General features: G+C 36.4%; 1 protein-coding gene across 4 annotated transcripts in view; it reads right to left on the bottom strand.

The window, feature by feature from the left end:
• Positions 1-1,334: 1,334 nt before the first annotated feature.
• ADAMTS20 (ADAM metallopeptidase with thrombospondin type 1 motif 20) overlaps positions 1,335-11,753 on the bottom strand; it is an 89,899-nt gene continuing 79,480 nt past the window's right edge. The window contains exons 33-39 of one of the 4 annotated variants that reach the window (XM_074539835.1): positions 11,571-11,700; positions 11,322-11,416; positions 11,129-11,223; positions 10,592-10,725; positions 9,782-9,873; positions 6,927-7,080; positions 1,335-6,332 (exon numbers count right to left, since the gene is read on the bottom strand). In XM_074539835.1, the coding sequence (XP_074395936.1) occupies positions 6,934-7,080; positions 9,782-9,873; positions 10,592-10,725; positions 11,129-11,223; positions 11,322-11,416; positions 11,571-11,700 (693 nt within the window). In that variant the 3' untranslated portion in view covers positions 1,335-6,332; positions 6,927-6,933. The remainder of the gene's footprint in view (positions 6,333-6,926; positions 7,081-9,781; positions 9,874-10,591; positions 10,726-11,128; positions 11,224-11,321; positions 11,417-11,570; positions 11,701-11,753) is intronic. The other 3 variants (XM_074539834.1, XM_005480746.4, XM_026797007.2) reach the window with 3 other exon arrangements.

Raw genomic sequence — 11,753 nt, 5'->3', positions numbered from 1 at the left:
AGCCAGAAGCACATTTCCTTATTACAGTCCCCTCTCTCCCTCTGCTTTAGCAGGGTGTAAGTTACTGCTGGAAACAGTGCTCCACTCTCCACTTCCTCTGCTGCTTGGGAAATCCTCTGAACATTGAATTTCATATGAGGCAATGCTGTCGACAGCTGGTCAGACAAACACATTGCAGGAGGCTAAGCTTCCAGCCCAAAGAGTTCCTCCCATTTTTATGCCTGCCTATCTGCATTCTCCAGAGACCTGTCTCAAAATAATCTCTCAGTAAATATTTGGCAGCATGACACCAAAAATTCACTTGTCCACAAAAGAAAAGCAGCAATGGCTCTAATCCTGCCACGGAAGAGAGGATTCTAGAAGCACAATAATGTCATTCTTCGCTGTGCCCTTTCTGGTCCTGCCTTTATATCAGCTTACAGGTTGTGTGGTTTCCCTTTGAGGTAACAACTATGAATTTACTTCTTTTCCCTTCTCTCTCAGCAGTTAGAAGCAGGAATTGAGCTAAGGAACTGGAGACACACTTTTCTGGCAAAGGTAGTAATAAACCCAAGACAGAAAACAATAATTGAAGGGCAAAAGAATTCTTCGTTAAATACCTTGTAAACCCTGATGAGAGGGGCTACTGGTGGCAGCCTTCTTAGCCCTGTCTGATTTGCAGAGCTTCCAGGAATACAAACACTACCAGAGTTGCTGTTTTCTTTACTGAGGTGTATAATAAATGCTTTTGCAACAAGCTTTTCTGCAAGATGTTTTAAATACAAAACACTAAAAAGAAACTTTCTGCTCTCTGGTTTTACAAGCACAAATTTCAATTTGTGTTCTGTGCAACCACATTATTAATTATTCAGTCTTCCAAAAGTATATTCAAAAGCTCATGGACAATGATGAACTGACCATGAATGTCATTACCATGGTCAGTAAATGACTGCCAGAGACAGCTGAAGTGCAAAACAGGATTTCATCCTTCAAGGTGTAAATATATGCTGCCGCTATGAATCACTCTAGTCTTCTGCAAATAGAAAATTCATGAGCTCTCCTTGAATGTTTCTTGCTTCTGTAAACCAGACTGCAAAATAAGCCCATACAGTTATTTCAAAAAAAAGCCTTTCAGTATTCATAAATGAGGAGTTTTGCTTTCCAAAATAAAATAGTAATGATGAGCAAGACAGAAAAAGCTTGGTTTATTTCAGTTCTTTAGAGAGAGTCATTTGTTACAATTTACAGCTCAGATTCTCCATGTTGCATGCTTTGTTTAATTATGCAAATAAAATTTGAAAAACATATGTGGACAAGAAAGTTTTGTTGCAGGAACAGAGATAAAACACACACACAGATTAAAGAGGGAAACATTTGTTTATTGAAAAGGAAAAGGTTCTGGATGGCAGCACAGAGTCAGACATGAGACAGATGAATGCATGCACAGCTGTTCATGTTTAAAGGCAGAATATAGACATAAATACAGTTAGATCTTTGCTCTGCTCTGCTGCTACAGTATTTTTATACAATCAACTCAAAGGAATATCTATCATAACTGAACACAAGGAGAAATTTATCAGAAACAGAGCACAGATTGCTTCTTTAAAGCTAGGATAAACAAAGCCCAGAAAAGCCTCTCAACCTACAGTATTGCAAAATAAACTTAACTGTGCAAAAGCAAACCACCTTCTGTGGAAGGCAATATTAAATGTCAGATCCAACTCCAAGTCAGATAGCTTGAATTTCTGTTTGAACAAAATGCAGGTAGTTTACCCTGCATTACCCATTTTACTATCACAGTTCTGCTCTGTCTCAAGTAAAGCCAGTACTGTAAAATAGGAATGCCCTTTACAAGCAGGATTTTTTTCTATGATCTATAAAGCTTATTTTCAAAGCACACCAGAAAGAGAAAGGGCCTCCCTCCATGTTTTAATGATTAGATTATGATTAGTGAGACCATCCTGAAAAATCATAAATGTTCAGGAAATGATGGTCAAATACCATAGGAGAGCAAAACAGGCCACACAAGAGAGACCATAAGAAGGTCTATAGATACAAATACTTCTCCAGAGTTGCCACTTTCTAGCCTTTAAAGGACATTTTTCATATTGGTTCTGCCATGGTACCTCTACTCATACTTTTTCTGCATCAAGGAAGATACCATGTAACTGTTCAAGGCATTTAAGTGCAGCCTTTAGTATTTCATGCTTCAATTTCTACAAAAGTAGAAATATGGAACATCATATCATGAAAATTAATTATTGAAAAATGCTTTGACAGGCTTCTTTGGTGTGCAGTAGGAAATTGTTTCAATTTATAAATAAGGCCAACATGGATTTACTGTCAACACGGATTAACTGCCAACATGGATTACTTTGAAATCTCAGTTGTGATGTTTATATATGATGCTTATTTTAATGTTCCTTTATTTAAATATTCAGTTATCTTACTTCAAAGTTATTTTTGTAAATTGTTTTCCTTTATATTTTTTAAGTTAAAGTTAAAATACTACAGCATATTTCTGATCCACTTATAATTCAAGTTTAGTTTTGATAGCCGCAGAACATCAACTTTCACATATCTATTTGTTTCTTTATGGAAACTGTGAAAACAACCCCACATACTCCTTCCTAATCTTATTTAAAGCTTTGCAAGTTATAGAAAGTGCTTGCAATATAGCAGTATTTTATTCATATTCTGAATTTTCCAAGAATCTCATGTTTTACTGCAATAAAAATGCAAAGACACAAAGCCCCTTCCCCGTTACATGGAACTGTCTTTTCAAACAGCCGACAAAACACAGAAGTTACACTCACCATATTCCAGGTTAAAGAAGTGGAAGAAAACCCCAAACATTTCCTTCATCTTGTCAAGTGTGTCTTGGATATTAAAGCCTTTCAGTCAGATAAGAAAATCCATGACTGTCCACCAGAAGCCTGCATGTGCTGAAATCACTCAATCACAGCTCTGCCCACAAATGTCAGATTGACTGTACAGCACCCATGTTCCAGATCAAACACCTGGGCACATCCTGCTTCTCTGCAGAGCGAGAGTGGCACAACAGGCCAGTAGGAATTCTGCTAGAACAGACAACTCTTAGTGTACCCAGAGCCCAAGTTTCCATCTCCTCTGCCTCCTCCCACATATAACCTTTGGGGAAATACAAGAAGAAGACATCTAGAAGATGAATTCATCAAGAGAAGTCACAGGTACTGTCACACATCAAGTGACATGTGAGAAACAAGGTTTTTCATACCTAGTCCCTTTTTGGCACTTAATATTCAGAGAAGCATTAAATATGTGTGTGCACACACAGACGTAAGTTAAGTGCACACACACAGCCAAGTGCAGTTCTGTCACCTAATGTGTAATGCTGCCATTGATGGGATTGAAAAGATCCTAGAAGCCATCTAACAAAGCATTGTTACAATCCTTTTTAGCTATTACCATTTTTTTTTCTCTATGGAATAGTGATAGGGCAGTTACGCATTTCATTCCTCAGCATGACTCAAGCAGGAGCGCCGTGTGACTGCGACAGCCACGGCAGCTCAGCACATGCAGAGCCCACAGCTCTGTCATGGAGCACCCTGCCCTTCTGGCCAGCATCTTGGCTGCCCAGTGGGATGGAAATACAGAGCAATTTCAATTAAAGTATATGGAAAAATCTTACTGCAAGTGCAACCCATCATCCTCTTTTTTTGTTTGCATGGCCTCCTAACATGTCATCAAATCATAATAAAATCTCCAGTTTCTTCAGAGCTGATCATTAGGCTTATGTCTTTCTTAAATTGCCCTCAGGACAAAAAGTTAGAAACTTGAAATTGGGATGACTAATTGAGCCCTTTTTCCTCAAAAAAAGAAAAAAAAAATCTTGCACAGGGAAGTCACAAAATGTAAAAACATAAGGATTACTTTTTCCCTACAGCAGGGGGTGAAACTCTAAATCAAGGGTATAATAAAGAAAAGATGCAAAAATCTACAATATAGTGCTGTTCTATGCAAAAGTTGGACCATATGATATCCTAGAAGTATAGAAAATACATTTTTACTCAAAAATATATTTTACCATCCAAGAAAAACATGATATATTGAATACTGCATTAAAAGTCACTTTGTTTGGCAGTGGATTCACAGAGTGACTTTGTGGCAGCAGAGCTGAATGCTTTGTAGCCTTTAGATGAGCTGAAAAGAAAAAAGTCCTCTTGGGGACAGAGGCAAACTGCAGTTGCCCTTCTGCCAAAGCAGAAGGCAAGGGACCATGCTATAAAACCTGGAGATAGCACACAGAGATGAAAACTATTTCAGATTTCTACATTATTTCAGTTAAAACTTACAAGGCAACCCCCCCACAAAAATATAGCTAATCATGGGAGGATAACTGGAAAGAGCAGACAGACATGGAGTTCTTCCCTCTGAAGCAGGACTTGCTTCAATATAAATTATTACTGTAACTATAACCTCCAGTTATTCCAGTACATGTCAATATATACCACTGTAGAGGAGCATTAAGAATGCAATTATTCTGTAAATTATCTTATTTCAGCCTAAAGAAGCTGAAATGCTTTTGCAACATTTTGTACTTAAGAGTACAATACCAAAAAGAACCCAAACAAAATTACCCTGGTACCATTCACGCAAGCATATTTATTATATAAATATTTTATAAATTACAAGATTTTAATTGCAAATGTAAACACTTCTAGGAAAATAATGTTTTATAGTCTTATTAATGTTTACAACTATTGTAAGGCACATAGTGCAAAAATACATTTCTGATGCAGAGATCACAAATAATTACCTACATGTGTTATCTTAAAAGAAGCTGGATACACTTCTGTGGTACAGTATTGTTTTTAATTAATAAATATTGCTAATTCATGGCTAACTTTTGTGGATAAAAATGTAATACAGCTGCCACTTGATCTACCAATTATACTGGCTTGCAAAATAAATATTTGGTTTACAAAATATGTGTGGTCAGAAAAAACATGTATAGTTATTTGGTACATTATAATTATCTGGTACAATAATATACATTATTATGCTGGTAGAAAATTTTATTCTGAATACCTGAGAGTTGGCCCTAAAACACATTATCTGTATATGCACATATTTCTACAGTTCTGAATTGTAAGAAAATACAAACCAACAAATCAAAGAGCTAGATCATTTTTTAAACCTTGTAACTCTTCTTTAAACAGCAGATGTTAGAACTGTATTTACAGACATTGAAAAACCAAACTGAGTCAAAGATGGACACCAAAACCACAGCGGGTGTTGCTTCCATTCAGATTTTTCACTAAGGTTATTGAAAATGATGCTGAATCAGGCTTTGAAGGATGCACACTACTGCAACCTTTACTAATGTGCCACTGGCCAGGGTAAAGGAGTAAGGTGGATATGGAAAGTGTTTAAGCAAATACATATTTGTGCAATTATACACAAGATCCCATGGTAAACAGAATGCACTGCTTTCACAGTATACTTGGATGAGAGGCAGCGATTTAAAATCAGGTTTTGAAGCAATTTGTTTCCATATTTTCTTTTCCTGTAACCACAGCAAACCTAAGACCTGATGTTTAACATGTGCTATAGAGACTACAGAGGTTAAACCACACGTCTCAGTATTTCTGCAAGGATTTGAGCACCACAAAGAATATAATGAAAGGGATGGGGAAAAATGCTTTCACTGACAGAGAAACACACAGATCTATAAAACTATCTCAAGCATTTCGGCTATGTACTTTTCAGCTGTAAGTTATTGACAGATAAACCCTACATGTTTGCATAAAATTGGAAGTATTGAAATTACCCGTCTCTTTATATAGCAGTAAAGCTTTCGATTCTATATTTTAGCACAATCTGTCATAAAAGATCAGTAGAGGATAAATTTTACTGAATACTGCATAAAGAATTATACTGGTAAGTTACAGATAAAGAATTACAATTATGGTAAAATTTAGAGTGTTACACATGGAAGTAATCCCAGTGCAATTTACTTGTTAGTACATACTGTACTTTGAATAAATGCTTCTCCTGTAAAACCTGACGGTCTCTGATTGTGATTTATGCGCTTGCTAGCCCATAAACAGATAATAAAACCTTGAGTTAATCCTGAAGAAAACAGGAATTCTTATTAGTGAACGTTACAGTAATGATCACTACAGACATGAAAAAATTACAATATACACATACAGAGCACCTACAATTGGAGCCTAAATGGCAAATGTCCCTGCTTTGATGCTCCTAGTACATCAGAGTTCTCACTGTACTTGAAGTTGGAGACCAATAATTGTGTTAGGAACACATTTTCCACAAAATCCTCCACATCTTCCATATACTTTAGTACCATCCTAGGAATTAGACAAAGAGAAGAGTCAATCAAGAAAAGTGATGGAAATCACAGTTGCACAAAAGGCTTCTCGAGGTTTGCACACAACAGACCTTTTGACAAATCATACCTAGAAACACTAAATCAAGAGACAGCAGCATTAGCAAAGCAGGAACAGAGATCCTTTATCACTACCACTCTACACCTTGCTCCCAGCTCTCCACCATTCCCAGGCTTACCATCCAATGTTGTCTTAAACCAGGCACACTAACTGTTCTTGTTTAACTGGTCATTTGGTTTTCCATGCTAATAAAGATCAGAGTAAGAAACAAAAAGGATAATCTGTAGTAGGATGATCTTGAACAAAATGTGGAGGCTTGGGTGTTGTGTTTACGTATTTTGTAGAAGCATATTCAAAGCCTCTAATAAACCAAATTAATACAATAACCTGTTAAAATCAGTTAAGTGAAGGGTAGGCAGGGAGTGCTGATCTGATTTAGATACTGGACAGTATGACTAAACATTGTTGAAGAAAACTTAAATGAGTCAGAGACTTTGAATGCTATTTCTGATTCACAAAAATCACTGTAGCTTTCACTACAGCCAACATTTGTACCTCTTGTTCAAGCTGTAAGAGCAGGTGAAGGACAACAGCATTGACTCACATGGGATTTGTGTATGTCAGCAGTGGCATAGTTGCCCTGAGCAATCCATCTCACTGTACTGGATAATCTCAGACCTGTACCAGCCAAGTTAATGCTGAACTGGCCCTAGGAAAAAAAAAAAAAAAAAAGTAAAAAATATTACAGACCTGATAAACAGGGTTCAAAACACTAAGAAACTTTATATTAGTATAGTTTAACATATTGCTTGGGATATGTCTAAACATGAAGTACTCAAAGGTGTGTACAAAATATGGGCTGGATATGCTACCTTGCACCCTTTCTATGAACATTCACAACACAAAACCAAGTTATTCTGCAATAAGCACCAGCTGTGCATCAGCTGATCTGTAGCATCTGAATATGAAGACAAAACTAACATCTGACAACTGAAATTGTTTTTGCCCTTCTACAAATGAAATTTTAATTTACAAAAAGTACAGACTTTCAAAAGCAAGAATGAAGCTGGTTTTCTTGAATGACTATTTTTTTTAAGTTCCTGAATTTTTTGGAAATAACTTGATCAAAACACACGGCTGCCTGTAAAGACAAATCACTTGGACATCTAATTTTCAAATGTTTGCACACTGTAAGATGATGTAAGCATCATCATCTTACCATGTTCCATTGCTTTTTCAGTATAATAAATAACACAACTGAACAAGAATATAAGTGAATGTTAAAATAAATATTTTTAAGTGGAATGTTTTGCAATATAAACCATTCACAACAGATATAGAAGCTATTGATTGTAAAACATTTGCCTACACAAATATAGACTGAAAACTAGCTTCAGTCAGTTGCTATGAGAATAGGAAATATATTAAAAGTAGCAATTTGCACTACCTTGGTAAACAAACTGGGATACAGAAAATTATTAAATTGCATTCAAAGAGAAGTGCAATATGTTACAAAGAAGTACTGCCCCCACAAAGAGCCTAATGATTAGTTCAGGCAGCACTACAACCAGAAAACTGCACACCTCTGCATTATTCACTGAAAGCCTGGATTTCTGTATTCAGACCTAGTAATTTTTTATTGCAAATGGTAGCTTCTGTGTTTTATTGCTTAATAATGTCATACATATATAAATATATATAGCTTTTATTATAATGATTCATTTAAATTCTGTTGCAAAAATTCAGTTATATTGCTCAGTGTGGCAGATTTATTTTGAGAGCACTTCTATGTAAAGATGCTGTGCTTATAGCACTCATGTAACTCAGGATGAGCTAATAAAAACTCATATGGATAGGGTAGGCTGTTCTTCAACTATCCTCATAGTGGAAGACTTCCATTTAATGAAGGAAGAAATCCATACAAATGGTGTGGACTGATTTCCATAATTAACAGTCCTAGAGTAACTTCTTTCACAGTGACATCATTTTGCAAAAATAAATGAGAAACGCTATTACAATTACAATGACAGCTCAATAGCTGTCTGATGTATCATGCAGCATGTGCAAGGCCAGGAACAGATTTCAAGGACTAAAAGCACAGGAATGGAAACTTTTTGACTGCATCAAAAGTGGCAGCTTCAGTCAGAACTTTTAGATGGAAATAAATGTGTCAGTGCCAAGCCATGTAAGCAGAATGACCTCCCAACAGAGGCTACACATAGCAAACAGATCTGTATCACACTGCACCCAAAGCACTTGCAGGTTGAAGGCATCCAACACTGTAATGAACTTCAACTGTTTTCTTATCAGGAGTTTAAGTCTGCCATGAATTGCAATAAATTGCACATGAATTTTCTCTAGCTCCCCTTGGCTGTGCCCACCCGCAGCTGATCCTAAGTTTAGGCAACCAGGAGAGATGGACAACAGTGCAACTTCCAAGCAAGCATGAGGCAGTTGGTCTCAATTCATTTATAACCAGTGAAAAGAAATTCACTTCCAGAGGACAGCTGACCTCATCCTAAATTGTCTAATAGTGTAAGGTAAGCTGAAGTGTTTTCTAAAGAATCCTGTTTCTGCCAGGGGGGCTGTGAAGGTTGACTAGCTCAGAGTTGGGCTATGTCTGCACCATCAAGAAGGACAATGCAGTATAAGCAGATGTGTATAGTAAAAATTGGCCCAGAGAGCCCAAGTCTGTAGACAGTGCACCAATAAGGGATTTATTTTGGACTAACTCTCCCCTAGTCCCAGTCCTCAATAGCATTAGAGTATATTAAGATCCCTCCTCTGAAGCTCATTGCTGCCTTTAGCTTAATCCAAAAGGGATCCTGTTCATGTCTTTCCAAACTACTCTGTGATGTGAAACAGCAAACAGAAAACTGGGACAACATAGAGATTAATCTAAAAAGCACCATCCAATAAAACTAGAACACTAATGTAGACACTACAATGCATGCAGAAATTTTAAAGTAAACTGCTAAAATGATTTATTTCCTCTGGTAGTCTTCAAAGACATGAAGCGTCAGGAGAGAAACAAAGAAAAGATTAGGAAAATTATTCAGGATTATAGAAAAGTCACTAGAGGAGAACAAAGACTGAGAAAGCATTAGGGGAAACAAAGGATACATCAAATCCAGAGAGAGGCAGAGCAGTACATGAAACACATAGAAAGCTGGAGACACATACATGGAGCCTACAGGGAAAGGGTGTAATAAACAATTTGAGGGAAAAACTGTGAGGGGAGGATAGTGGAACAGGAGAGAAGAGAGTAAGAGGAAAAATACTTATTAATGTTGTACACTGACCTCACAGAATAGGAGATTGGTTTAGAACCTTACAAATCTAAACAAGTCACACATATTTTTTTCCTCCTCTTATGTAAACATTTCAAGGGAGCAAGAAATCATAAATACCTGTGGACATCTGGCTGCACTGTAGCAATCACCAGCTGTAGCAAATGGTACTGCTCTCCCCAGTATAGTCTGAGCAAAAAGAAAATCTGTAGCTAGAAAACAGAAAGTTACTCAACACTAACTGCTGCATTTGAAGTTCAGGGGGAAACAGGGAAAAGTGTGAACATGGATGTTTTATTGTTTGCATTGGGTGGGGTTTTTTTCTTTTTTCCTTTGGAAAGGAAGGTTGTGTGTCTTGATTTGAGAAACAACGGTTTGAATTTTGGTTATTGCACCACTAGCCCAACCTACCAGGCCAGATTTCTCTCTGAGATATGAGTGGGTTAGGAGGAAGATGGATGTGCACCTGGACACTGCACCAAGGGAGCTGGGCCAACTTGCTAGCTTCAGGCAGGAGCTTAAAGCACTGCAAGATTCCCTGTCCATTTATTTAGTGTCTGCCAAGGTCTGAGAAGGAAGCAGAGCACAGAAACAAAGACTTTCACAGGAAAACAAAATGCTGTGGACAAAAATAAAATGAAATAATGGGAACAAAACCTTATAAAATGAAGGTAGTTCACATACAAAATACGAATCTGAGAGATTCATGTCACTTGACCACTTGGGAGAAATTAACAAGGTAAGTAGTGGTGTTCTTTCTTTTTTTTTTTTTTTACTTTTGACATTGAATTCTTAAATTAAATAAGAATTTTGTTTGCCCCAAGATGGCACAGCTGGATCTGTAAGTGGATCAAAATATAATTTGGCAATTGTGACCACATACAATTTCAATAAAATGCTCAAATTGGCTGAAACTAACAAAATGCTTACTTTTAATTTGCATAGATGCCACATCAAATCTTATTTTGCTAAAAATCGTAAAACCAGCTGCAAGGTAATCATTTCGACAGGCACAGTCTTGCCTTCTGCTTCCATTGAAGGGACATTCATATGGATTCTGCAACCTAAAGAACAGCAAATATTTAGTTTTCATTTTGAGATTTTTTTCTTAATATGATAGTGAAAAATAAGTGTATTGCACTATGCCACATAAAAATATTAAACAACCTTTACTGAACAACAAGCTCTGCTTTGAATCTTGGCTTAACTGAAACACTAATGTGGACCAAAGTAATTTCTACCAAAGTCAAGACAGAAAATAATTATAATAATTTACTACAACTAACATAATTTCAGGCTTGAACTATCCATATTTCTGTAGTGTGCTCACATGCCTGGATATTTAAAACAGAAAATCAACAAAAAAAAATTCCTACTCTAATTTCTCACAAAAAGTAAGTATTATTTTATTATCTTACTTTGGAAGGAATAAATGCACTTCATAACATTACAAAACCACTTCTGTACCTGTATCCATATACTTCAGAAAAGTTTTCTGCTTCACCTTTTACCAATGTCAAATATTCTTTGGGATTCTCTAAGTTCATGCCTGAGCAATAAATCTGGGAGAGAAAATGCAACCCTTTAGCAAAATTTTTATTAGAAAAAAGTTATTTCATAAAAATATGTACTCATAAAAACTCATAAATATTAACAGTACCTTTATCATCCTTCCCTTAATGTTAAGTAGGTATTCACCATCCCTTCTCATCCCTTTTTTAATCTGCATATCTTTGCAGGTGGTAAGAATTTCACCTTCAAAATGAATTATTAAATCATATTAATATTTCAGGAACAGAGCTTACTTTTAGGACTTAAATTTCCATAACTGTATTCCAAATATATTTATAGCTTTAATATAAGTAACCTGGGAAAATATTAACTGCATAAAATCACAGCTATCACTTACATTCTTTCTCATGGCAGATCTTTCTGGCATCTGGTTTTAAATGGGGCAGGCACAAGTCACTAGGTAAGCCATTTTCAGTCATACACTCAACTGTCCTTTGCTTTATCCCCAGCCCACAAGATGCTGAGCACTAGACATAGATAACCATTAAGACTCAGTTTAGAAAGAAGAAAATAATTAGCA

This window comes from Zonotrichia albicollis, chromosome 4 (genome assembly GCF_047830755.1).
Source record: "Zonotrichia albicollis isolate bZonAlb1 chromosome 4, bZonAlb1.hap1, whole genome shotgun sequence".
Classification (NCBI taxonomy): Eukaryota; Metazoa; Chordata; class Aves; order Passeriformes; family Passerellidae; genus Zonotrichia; species Zonotrichia albicollis.
This window is presented reverse-complemented; position numbering and strand designations above follow the sequence as displayed.